Raw genomic sequence first — 11,789 nt, forward strand, 5'->3', positions numbered from 1 at the left:
TCTGCTCCAGTTCTCTCTCTCTCTCTCTCTCTCTCTCTCTCCCCCCCTCTCTCTATCCCTCTCCCTCTCCCTCTCTCTCTCTCTCTCTCTCTCTCCCTCCCTCCCTCCCTCCCTCCCTCTCAACAAGGCCTGCAGTAGGCTGGCTGAAAGTCTATCTGAGAGGTCCAGAGATCAGGATATAGACAGGATTCACCGCCTCTTAGAACCGCTTGAGTCCTGCAGGGATTTGAGTCTCAACCAAGCTGGCGCCTCTAATGAGCACCGAGCCGGGAGTCGTGTAGAAACCTAGCGAGTGCGTGTCTCTCCCCCAGAGCACTCTGACTCTCAACGGCTCAGTTTCTAGTAGCTGCTGCTGCTGCTGCTAGCATACAGTCCCCATCACAGCTGTCCTGTTCACTTTCAACTGAAACAGCAACACAATATATTCAAATTGTACTAGTATTATGGAGAAAAAACGTCATGTTGTTGCTAGCAGTGGTGTAGTGGAGAGTATACGGAGGTATACCCACATCTTTATCCATGGACCCACAGTATAATCACTTATTTGAACACCACTAATGTAAAAACTGTAACATATCTGCTAGGCCTACAGTATAGCCTACCCACTTCTTTAGTCAGAGTATATCCACTTCTTTAGTCAGAGTATACCCACTTCTTTAGTCAGAGTATACTCACTTCTTTAGTCAGAGTATACACACTTCTTTAGTCAGAGTATACCCACTTCTTAAGTCAGAGTATACCCACTTCTTTAGTCAGAGTATACCCACTTCTTTAGTTAGAGTATACCCACTTCTTTAGTCAGAGTATACCCACTTCTTTAGTCAGAGTATACCCACTTCTTTAGTCAGAGTATACCCACTTCTTTAGTCAGAGTATACCCACTTCTTTAGTCAGAGTATACCCACTTCTTTAGTCACCACTACACCCCTGGCTGCTTGTCCACTATTTCACTGCTAGGTTTGTTGTGAAGGTTGATATAACAATGACATATTATGAGCTATGGTTTGATCTCTCGGTACTGAATACTACTGAACAAAGCGTGTCTTTATCCTGTGTACACGGACAGGCATGGGACACGCGCAGTGAGTAGTTGGATAATACAGATAATACATGTAGGGCACACAGCCAGCACGCACGCACGCGCGCACACACGCACACACACACACACACAGCTGTCGCCCGCTGAGCCTTTGTGAAGCAGCCGGTCTAGTTGTGGGTTAACTAAGCCGGTCTAGTTGTAGGTTAACTCAGCCGGTCTAGTTGTAGGTTAACTCAGCCGGTCTAGTTGTGGGTTAACTCAGCCGGTCTAGTTGTAGGTTAACTCAGCCGGTCTAGTTGTGGGTTAACTAAGCCGGTCTAGTTGTGGGTTAACTAAGCCGGTCTAGTTGTAGGTTAACTCAGCCGGTCTAGTTGTGGGTTAACTCAGCCGGTCTAGTTGTAGGTTAACTCAGCCGGTCTAGTTGTAGGTTAACTCAGCCGGTCTAGTTGTGGGTTAACTAAGCCGGTCTAGTTGTAGGTTAACTCAGCCGGTCTAGTTGTGGGTTAACTCAGCCGGTCTAGTTGTAGGTTAACTCAGCCGGTCTAGTTGTAGGTTAACTCAGCCGGTCTAGTTGTGGGTTAACTCAGCCGGTCTAGTTGTAGGTTAACTCAGCCGGTCTAGTTGTGGGTTAACTCAGCCGGTCTAGTTGTAGGTTAACTCAGCCGGTCTAGTTGTAGGTTAACTCAGCCGGTCTAGTTGTGGGTTAACTCAGCCGGTCTAGTTGTGGGTTAACTCAGCCGGTCTAGTTGTGGGTTAGCTCAGCCGGTCTAGTTGTGGGTTAACTCAGCCGGTCTAGTTGTAGGTTAACTAAGCCGGTCTAGTTGTGGGTTAACTAAGCCGGTCTAGTTGTAGGTTAACTCAGCCGGTCTAGTTGTAGGTTAACTCGGCTTATGGCTGTGCTTTATATTATACTGCTGTATCACTAGCTAGCTATTAACGTTACACTACCCAACTATGCTACAGCTAATGTTCAATTATGACTTAAAACACAAAGATATCGAGATGAAAGGAAATAATTTGGTTTTGGTAACAATGCATTGGGTCTGTTGTTGTGGGAGAGAGAGCCTGCTGTGAAGAGATGTGCTGTTGGACATACCTCCGTGTTTGATGGGATTTTTTCAACGGGCAGATTCTTATCACACAGCCTAGAAATGTATTGTATTGTTTTCGCTAACAACTGTAAACTCTAATCTCCCTTGTTGTAGTTTGTGGGGGTTTTGTGCGTGGACCCGGGAGAGTAGCTGCACATCCCCCCATCATCATCAAATAGGCATCTTTCGCGCCGTGTAGTTTAAATCCCCTCTTCGACCAATCACCGCAGCTCCACGTGACGAGGCGTGACATAGCAAAGTGATGGTGCGCTGTCAACCGCCCGCAGCCAATCGGATGACGGCTCGCACCCCACGTGTGACGTATTCAAACGTTAACGCTCGGATTCAGCCAATCGGATGACGGCTCGCACCCCGCGTGTGACGTATTCAAACGTTAACGCTCGGATTCAGCCAATCGGAGGACGGCTCGCACCCCGCGTGTGACGTATTCAAACGTTAACGCTCGGATTCAGCCAATCGGAGGACGCGAAGCGGGCGCTCCGAAGACATGAAAGCGAGTTGTTTGGAGCTCGAGCCGCTGACTAGCAGACTGAGGCGTTGAGCTGCTCACCAGACTGAGGCTGAGGTAATCTGAGGTAACCCGGTGAGTAGACGAGGCTCTCCTGCTCTCAACTAGAGTTAGAGTTACGGGATCTGAGGTGAAAGTGTCTCAACTAGAGTTAGAGTTACGGGATCTGAGGTGAAAGTGTCTCAACTAGAGTTACAGTTACGGGATCTGAGGTGAAAGTGTCTCTTAACTCGTGCTCTGGCATGTCGTTGTTCGTTCGCGTGTTATAGGAGGTGATGGATATCTTCCTTTTTGACTAAAGTGTCGGTTTGAGGCGCTAGCTAGGGGGCTAGCATGGCTAGCATTAAGCTAGGGGGCTAGCATGGCTAGCATTAAGCTAGGGGGCTAGCATAGCTAGCATTAAGCTAGGGGGCTAGCATAGCTAGCATTAAGCTAGGGGGCTAGCAGGGCTAGGGGGCTAGCATAGCTAGGGGGCTAGCATAGCTAGCATGGCTAGGGGCTAGCAGAGCTAGGGGGCTAGCATAGCGAGGGGGCTAGCATAGCTAGGGGGCTAGCAGAGCTAGGGGGCTAGCATAGCTAGCATGGCTAGGGGCTAGCAGAGCTAGGGGGCTAGCAGAGCTAGGGGGCTAGCAGAGCTAGGGGCTAGCATGGCTAGCATGGCTAGGGGGCTAGCAGAGCTAGGGGGCTAGCATAGCGAGGGGGCTAGCATGGCTAGCATTATCTCTACATTACAGAGCACGCACTCTGAATAGCTGCTTGTCAGATTAATCTCACGTAGCTGTGTTAAGTGGGGATTCAGTTACAGAAACACATTGTAGGTGGTCGTAATTGAACGCCTTTGAAATTCGTTCCAACTTTGTAGACCATTTGGTACGATATCCACTTTGTTAAACCATTGACCTGGCTAGCATGGTGCTAGCATGGTGCTAGCGTGCTAACACGCACGCTGCCGTGCAGACTCCATTATGAGAGCTAGCATGGCTAACGCGGCTAGCTAGCTAACACTAGTTGGGCGAGAAGGCAAGATGTCTAGTTTTAAAAAGGCTTTTCTGTTTCTATTCCTTGTCCATGAGTTTCAAATCAACGAGTACCATCAACTGGCGCACTTAAAGGCGTTAAATTGTTTAGTTCATGTTTTGTGAGGAAAGTTTGGCAGGGGAATGTGTTTAGGCGGGAAACAAGATGGCGGCTCATTGTCTGGTGCTCAGAGAAGCAGGAACCTGGTGGGATCAGGGGGAACCTGGTGGGATCAGGGGGAACCTGGTGGGACCAGGGGGAACCTGGTGGGATCAGGGGGAACCTGGTGGTACCAGGGCGGTTCAGCTGCTCGGCCTCCAGAGGACTGGTTAATAAGTCAGCTGCGGGCAACAGAACCAGTGTTTGTTACATTTTGAATTATTAAGCCTTTTAAAGTCGCATAGAAATGAAAAGCGTTCTGTCCCATTTTGGTTCAAATAATTGGTCAGTGTTAACCTATTCAACGATGTATGCCCAAAAAAATACAAAATCTTATCTTATATCAAAGTATATAATTTCTTTCTTCCTGGAAAACGGTACGTCACGTGCAATTACGACACCAGGTACATTAGATTTTAGGCCAATAATCTCATGACGTCCACCCTCAATCAAAACGTCAACTACTCTGCAGCCTCAAGTGTTGAATATCCCGCCCGCTCGATAACGTTCCAATGAAATTCATCTAAGCGTATGTCCCGCCCTTGCAGCCCGTTTCAGGCGGAAATACGTCAAAGTACGGAAGCAAGATGTTCTCCAACTTCCCTTTCTGTGCGATTTTAAAACTTTGTCCGTTTGTGTTTAGATTAAAGCAGCCATCATGGGTAAAGATAAAGATCCGACCAAGCCCCGAGGGAAGACCTCCTCCTACGCGTACTTCGTGCAGACGTGCCGTGAGGAGCACAAGAAGAAGCACCCGGGGACCTCCGTCAACTTCTCTGAGTTCTCCAAGAAGTGCTCAGAGAGATGGAAGGTGAGGAGCGGCCGAGGGCTGGTTGTTTGTCCGGAGGCCGGCTGGGGAGGCAGAGGGGCCGGTATGAAGGGAGGGGGAGGGTCGGTTTACAGCAACAGCTGTGGGAGGTCACGTTGGAAGCAGAGGGGGTTGGGCTAGGAGGTTACTGTGGCGGAGCTGGTTGGCTCTTGGCTTGACTGGGTTGATTTAAATGGATAAATATATAAACAAATCAAGGGCTGATAGAAACTCTTAGATCCAGTGATTTTTATTTTGGAGAAGGGGACTTATTTTGTCAGGAATTACTACATATTAATACATCTACATATTAATACATTAATTGCATTTTCATAATTCTCTTGAGGGCAAATTTACCCATATCTCCATCTACAATATCCAGAGATATTGTACATTTTCTGCTATTTTTTTTCACAAATGTATACTGAATCCCAGATCATGGGCTAAACCAGTGTGTCCTGTGTTCCAGACCATGTCAGCCAAGGAGAAAGTGAAGTTTGAGGACTTTGCCAAGACGGACAAGGTGCGCTATGACAAGGAGATGAGGACCTACATCCCCCCCAAGGGAGTCAAGGTTGGCAAGAGGAAGAAGGATCCCAACGCCCCCAAGAGACCACCGTGAGTACTGCAACACCGCCCCTAGTGGCTCAGTTGTTACTGTGCAAACTGGACTTCTTGGAGGTCAATGGTGAAATCATGTTTGGTTAATGGTTTAACTGGCCTGGTCTCCCCTCAGCTCTGCGTTCTTCGTGTTCTGCTCGGAGCACCGCGCCCGCATCAAGGGCGAACACCCGGGCATCTCCATCGGAGACATCGCCAAGAAGCTGGGAGAGCTGTGGTCCAAACAGACCCCCAAGGACAAGCAGCCCCACGAGGCCAAGGCGGCCAAGCTGAAGGAGAAATACGAGAAGGTATGTCCCGCATACAACCGTCTCTCACACGCAGTCAGTCTGGCCTGCGCACACTGCCACAGAGCAGCACGCCTCCCTCCACTGGGGCCGTTGTATTTCCATGTGGCTGTTCTGTCGGAGGGAGGAGATGTCGTCGTCCAGCCCGGTCTCTAACCCCTCTCCCCTCTCCAGGACGTGGCGGCGTACCGCGCCAAGAGCGGGGCCGGCGGCGGGAAGAGCGACGCCGGGAAGAAGAGCGGGCCGGGCCGGCCGGTCAAGAAGGCCCAGCCAATGGAGGACGACGATGACGACGATGATGACGAGGACGAGGAGGAAGACGAGGATGACGACGACGACGAAGATGATGACTAGACGGCCCGGAACACGCCCAGTTGGAGCCTTTTTACAAAACAATGTGAACCTGTGATGCCATGTAAACATGTTTGTAAGCGTGTCCAGACTCGCACGCCTGCCTGTCCCGTGTTTGGTGGCGTGTGGGCACGGCTGCGTCGGTTACCACGTTTTCTAGCGTGTGGATTGATGGTGTGCTTGGCTGCGTTGCGCACACACACACACTGAGGTCTTGTGCTGTTTTGTAATTTTTTTTTTTTTTTTATCGGTTGATTTTCTCAAAAGCACTGCTTGTTTTGTCTGTAGTGGCGGTTTGTTTTCTCCCTGTATCGTTTTCACTGCCATTTTACAAAATGTGTACAAGGAACATGTAGTAAAAAAAAAAAAGAGAAAAAAATTTGCAACCATTTTTTAACATGGAGCTTTAAGACTGTGTAGAATGAATTTAATTGTTTGTTTTTTTTCTTTTATAATAAAATTTTGTACATTATGATTAAATCCTGTTGTATTTTCACTGGCTTTGACAGTATTTAATTAGGTTGGTGTGATGAGATGTCCTTGTGTTGTCAACTAAAATGACCTCTTTGGTCATAACCCACTCAACACTGGCACAGGCTGGTGACGGCTCCCCTGCTGCTCACAGGGAGGAGATACCAGCACTGATACCTCAGGGGATTGAGGGAGGAGATACCAGCACTGATACCTCAGGGGATTGAGGGAGGAGATACCAGCACTAATCTGTGCAGTTCCACATCCATCTGCATGCCTCACAGGAACCTGGAAAGCTGTAGGTGGCCAGAGATGGATAGACAATTGAATATATAGATAAAATATTGTAGGGAAATACTGCAAAGGCCTACATGTTCTTTCATCTATACACAAAACATTGGTTTTCCTGGAACCTTGGCAGTAGACGGGACATCTGGGTAGAAAGGTAAGAGTTTATTTCTATGGGAGAGCAGTTAGATATTTACATCTTGGCTCAGCCTCCCTGTAGCTCTGCCTGTCACCAGGGATATTTACATGTTACAAAACACATCCATGATCAACTTTAAAACACATCCATGATCAGCTTTAAACATCCATGATCAGCTTTAAACATCCATGATCAGCTTTAAAACACATCCATGATCAACTTTAAACATCCATAATCAGCTTTAAAACACATCCATGATCAGCTTCGTCACACCCAATGACACGCAGGAACATTTGCTTCTGAATGAGCGACGTCATTCTAAATCATGTTCTTCTGCAGTCATAATCTATATTGTTACATAGTGCAGTTTAATGACATCACCCCCACTCAGCTGGTAATGTGCACCTGGAAAAAAATAAATTAAAACCTTCCCTAAACCTAACCCTTCCCCCAGTTTATTTTACACTCAAGACCAAGTACAAATTCTGCATCAAACTAGTCTGTCCTCTGGGTGACGGGGCATTCTAAACGACCTCTGACCTCTAGCAGGAGTGGCTGAGTCCAGCGGCGAATGGCCAATCAGAGAGGAGAGATGGAGTGGGAGAGAGGAGAAAGAGGCGGGGCTAGTAGTAGTGGTTACTATTCACTGCTTTTCCCATTGGTTATTATTGCAGACCCTCCACCAACAGATATTTGTGGAATAATTATAAAAAGGTCATGTGAGCCCTGAGCAGAGAGCTGAGAGGATGGAGAGAGAGATCAGAGCATGTAAACATCACCTACACTGGAGAGAGAGAGAGAGTGTGAGACTTGCACTTTGATTTGATGGAGTTTGAAGGAGTAGTTTTCTATATAAATGTACAGTCAGTCAGCCTGGCATGTATGTGACATTGCATGAGCATTTGGATGAGTTCTTGCAGAGAGTTGGGAGGAGGCTGCAGCTGTGTTCTCTTCTGAATCGCATACTTCCATAGCCTGGCTCTAGCATGGCACCGCCAGCCTGATCTCTGAGCGCACATTCGGTTTCACTCCTCAGGTCAGTCTGGACATCCAGCCGTTCTAACGGAATCCACTCCAACAGAAATGTGTTTGTGCCAATCACAACCGTCTATCTAACAAGGGGCAGGTTTAATAAGATGATGGAACAGAGGAGCGCTGTTGACTGATTGGTTGTAGGTCTATCCAATTGCGTCCAGATGCATTTTGATCTATGCCCGTTGGTAACGCCCCTTTGGAATCGGAAAGCAACTGGGAGTTTTCAGACCCTTCACATTTTAGCAAATCTGTGAAGCCAAGCTAGCCTGGCTCCAGACCCTGAATCTGAAATCTGTACTTTTCAAAATGCGATTAAGGCTCTGGAAAGGCTCTCGTCCACAGTGATTTCTCGGTTGTAATTCCAACCAGGCCAATCAGCGTCGTTTGAGTGCAATGATGGAATTAAACTACACAACGTGATTGGTTGTGGGATGAACTAATCGCTGAGGACTCCTTCAGCACCGCCCATCTGGGAAAGGCTAGTATGTCCCATGTGTATGCATACTGAATGCAAAGTACATACTTTGTAAGGGCAGCTGTAGTAGGTACTTATAGTAAAAAGTAGAAGTATGCGATTCGGAATGCAGTAAGAGTCTCTGTCGCTAGGGGGGGTGGTCTGGGAGGGCTGCATCTCTGTTGCTAGGGGGCGTGGTCTGGGAGGGCTGCATCTCTGTTGCTAGGGGGCGTGGTCTGGGAGGGCTGCATCTCTGTCGCTAGGGGGCGTGGTCTAAGAGGGCTGCATCTCTGTCGCTAGGGGGCGTGGTCTGGGAGGGCTGCATCTCTGTCGCTAGGGGGCGTGGTCTGGGAGGGCTGCAGTTCTTTTTTTTGTGATCAAACTGTTATTGCTTTTACAAAAAAAAGGGGGGAAAAGGAGGGCTGCAGTTGTGCAGGTAGTCGTACAGACAGTCGCTTCAGCAGGTTGAGTTTGTCGTCTTCAGCCGTCTGTGGCCGTCTGTCTGCAGCTTTGGCATGTCCATGTTGATGACCTCCAGCCTGTAGACATGCAGGTCTGGAGAAGTCTCTAGGACACAGACGTGTAGAAGTCTCTAGGCCACAGACCTGCAGGTCTGGAGAAGTCTCTAGGTCTGTAGAAGTCTCTAGGTCTGTAGAAGTCTCTAGGTCTGTAGAAGTCTCTAGGCCACAGACGTGCAGGTCTGCGCTCGTCCAGGTCTGAGAGTCTAGACGGCGACGATGTTGTTCATCTCCCAGCGCTGGGTGGTCTTGCTGGTGTCGCAGTCGGAGATGAAGACCTTGTGGAGGATGTCGGAGCGGTCCAGACAGCGACTCGTGGGAACATGAGTGAACCTGTGAAGGTCCTGGAGAGGGGCAGAGTTCATAGGTCACCAGAATCAGATTTATTTTGGCCAGGTACAGTAGCTTTTCACATGCGAGGAATTTGCTTTGGACTATTGGTGCATAACAATAAACAACAAATAAACAAAAAGGAAAGACAAGACAGGACAGCAAGGAGATCAGAGGTGTGTTCAAATGCAACGAATTAAAAAAATAAAATAAAAAAGTTAGCTTTGTGTTTGCCGCAAACGTTTGCAAACATAAGTGAATGGTATGAGAATGTAGTTTGTGGTGAACAAAAATAGACGCTGGACTGAGGGAAATGTATTTGTATGATTGAATTAATGAATTGATACCGGAGGCCTTTTTACTTCTAACTAGCGTTAAATTAGGTTGTACTAGCAGGACTACAGCCAAAATACATCATCCAGAAAATCATTGTTGGTCACAGAAGGGCTCTCCGTTCAAATTTAACGGTTCTAAGAAAACGTTTGCCACAAATGTTCGCCGAATTTGAACACAGCTTAGGTCGTATTTACTACTGAATGTTACTATGGTAATATACTATGTTATATGGCTGATAGAGTAGGGTTAGGTAATAGAGTCCATCTTTACTGGGTTAGGGTCAGGCTTAGGGTCATACCAGTGGCATCTGGTGGGTCCTAGAACCGGGTAAGCCAAGACCAACGAAGCACGCACGTGTAGCGCGCACAACTTTTTTGGGGGTGCACTTTCAAAGCATGCCCTGATGGGAGGTTTCACAGCACCAGAAGGATGCTGAGCGGTGGCATTTTTATGTCAAAACATACAGGAAAAGTATAGTAGCCTAGGCTACTGATGTTTTTTTTAACACGTCAACAAAGGCCAATAATTTGAGAGCGAGTGAATAAGAGGGCAATATTTAGGCCGAAACAACCAAGCTTTTAGGGACACACTAAATAAACTACAGAGCCATTATATGACAACAATGGTCAAGCACCACGAAGAGGAATGACAGGACGATAAAATACACCCCCTTAGGGCACAGCACTCAATAGCCTACTCCCCTACTTCACTCATCAGTGTTTAGGCTACTACTAGGCTACTAGCCCTATTAGCCCACCGCTCCAGGAAGCAAAGTTCACGCTCTCGAGTGCTGATTAAACTAGGCAAAGCAAAACGCACAGCCATAACAACTGGCAATTAATCACTAAAAAATCCACTTCATTTTGGAATCAACTTTCAACAAATACTCAAGATCTCCGTTTTCCATGTTCGTTGATGCTGCCAGTAGCTAGATAGCTAAAGTGGGTAACGTGATTGACAGGCGATGTGAATGATGGGGCAGTCATGACAAGTTTTGATTGGATAAACCGTCCCAATGTTAAAATGTCAATGGGAATTCCAATGTAAGCACTTCGAAAACTGGCTTACCCTACGACCACTTTTAAGCATTTTGACGAATTACAGATTAGTTTACATTTCGACTGATGACAACATTGTTTGCGGTTTTGTATGTGTGGGCTAATTTGGTTGGTTGATTTTTCATTCGATGTTGATTTCCGTAAGCCAGAATCATTTTACCTGGCCTACAATGTTAAAGTGAATGACGAGCTCGTAAGACCGGTGTCAACGGACCGTAACGTGGACTGTATTTTCATGAGGACTGTAGGGGGAGACGGAGCAGTACCAAAATGCTAAACATGGATGAAAATGAAGCGATATGGCAGAATACAAGACGCATATAAGTCAAAAACAGTCTGAAAGTCGATTTTCGTGCCGGCGCAAAAATCAAGTTTTATTTGGATTTGTATGGGTAAGCCAGGTTTACCCTGGCTTATAGGAGCAATCGCCAATGGGTCATACTGGGTTAATGGCCGATGTGTGACTAGTGAGACCATGTGAGGTCAGGGGTCAGGGGTCAGCCTACCTTGAAGTATCTCCACTCTGTGTTCTGGTTCATGTTGCAGTGTGTGATGATCACGGCAGAGTTGTCCGGTCCTCTGGTCAGACACTGGTCATACTGCATCAGCTGGTTGGCCTCGTTGATCCTGAACAACTGAGACACACACACACACACACACACACACACACACACACACACACACACAGATTACAACATGTGATTGTATGTGTTTATGCCTGTGTGTGTGTGTGTTTATGCCTGTGTGTGTGTGTGTTTATGCCTGTGTGTGTGTGTGTTTATGCCTGTGTGTGTGTGCGTGTTTTACCTGGTTTCCTCCCATCCTGTGACAGGGTCCTATCTCCACGTTGCCTCCGTTGGTGTGTCCCATACTGTCTATACAGTAGCTGGTCTCATAACCACGGATCTACAACAACAACAACAACAACAACAGAAAACTCAATGGCAGTAAAGAGATTGATGGACAAACAGATTAATGAGACAGACAGACAGGCAGGCAGGCAGACAGACAGACAGGCAGGCAGGCAGGCAGGCAGACAGGCAGGCAGGCAGGCAGGCAGGCAGGCAGACAGACAGGCAGACAGACAGGCAGACAGACAGACAGACAGACAGGCAGACAGGCAGGCAGACAGACAGACGGGCGGGCGGGCGGACGGACGGACGGACGGGCAGACAGACGGACGGACGGACAGACAGGCAGATCTCACCTCTCCCCACTCGAGGTTCTTGGGGGGGAGGGGGTAGTGCAGGCAGACAGA

General features: G+C 47.8%; 2 protein-coding genes across 5 annotated transcripts in view; one reads left to right on the plus strand and one right to left on the minus strand.

Annotated features, from left to right (window-relative positions):
• The first annotated feature begins 2,657 nt into the window (after positions 1 to 2,657).
• On the plus strand, positions 2,658 to 6,306 carry hmgb2a (high mobility group box 2a). Of its 2 annotated transcripts, none has more exons than XM_084454318.1 (5): positions 2,658 to 2,734; positions 4,479 to 4,646; positions 5,113 to 5,261; positions 5,380 to 5,554; positions 5,726 to 6,306. In XM_084454318.1, the coding sequence occupies exons 2-5, from the start codon at positions 4,494 to 4,496 to the stop codon at positions 5,903 to 5,905; spliced, it is 657 nt and encodes a 218-aa protein (XP_084310444.1). In that variant the 5' UTR covers positions 2,658 to 2,734; positions 4,479 to 4,493; the 3' UTR covers positions 5,906 to 6,306. The 2 variants fall into 2 exon arrangements, with proteins under 2 accessions (XP_084310444.1, XP_084310445.1); XM_084454319.1 differs by lacking the exon at positions 2,658 to 2,734 and adding an exon at positions 2,784 to 2,871.
• A 623-nt stretch (positions 6,307 to 6,929) lies between these two features.
• galnt7 (UDP-N-acetyl-alpha-D-galactosamine: polypeptide N-acetylgalactosaminyltransferase 7) overlaps positions 6,930 to 11,789 on the minus strand; it is a 29,555-nt gene continuing 24,695 nt past the window's right edge. For all 3 annotated transcript variants that reach the window (XM_084454244.1, XM_084454243.1, XM_084454245.1), the window contains 3 exons: positions 11,339 to 11,437; positions 11,038 to 11,166; positions 6,930 to 9,151 (listed from right to left, as the gene is read on the minus strand). In XM_084454244.1, the coding sequence (XP_084310370.1) occupies positions 9,014 to 9,151; positions 11,038 to 11,166; positions 11,339 to 11,437 (366 nt within the window). In that variant the 3' untranslated portion in view covers positions 6,930 to 9,013. The remainder of the gene's footprint in view (positions 9,152 to 11,037; positions 11,167 to 11,338; positions 11,438 to 11,789) is intronic.

This window comes from Borostomias antarcticus (assembly GCF_949987555.1).
Source record: "Borostomias antarcticus genome assembly, chromosome: 20".
Taxonomy (NCBI): domain Eukaryota; kingdom Metazoa; phylum Chordata; class Actinopteri; order Stomiiformes; family Stomiidae; genus Borostomias; species Borostomias antarcticus.

Bases quoted from the DNA above. Each gene is read 5' to 3' on its own strand.
- hmgb2a (XM_084454318.1), top strand. From the start codon at position 4,494: ATGGGTAAAGATAAAGATCCGACCAAGCCCCGAGGGAAGACCTCCTCC. The intron at 4,647-5,112 runs GTGAGGAGCGGC...CCTGTGTTCCAG, and splicing joins AGTGCTCAGAGAGATGGAAG to ACCATGTCAGCCAAGGAGAA. The intron at 5,262-5,379 runs GTGAGTACTGCA...GTCTCCCCTCAG, and splicing joins AACGCCCCCAAGAGACCACC to CTCTGCGTTCTTCGTGTTCT.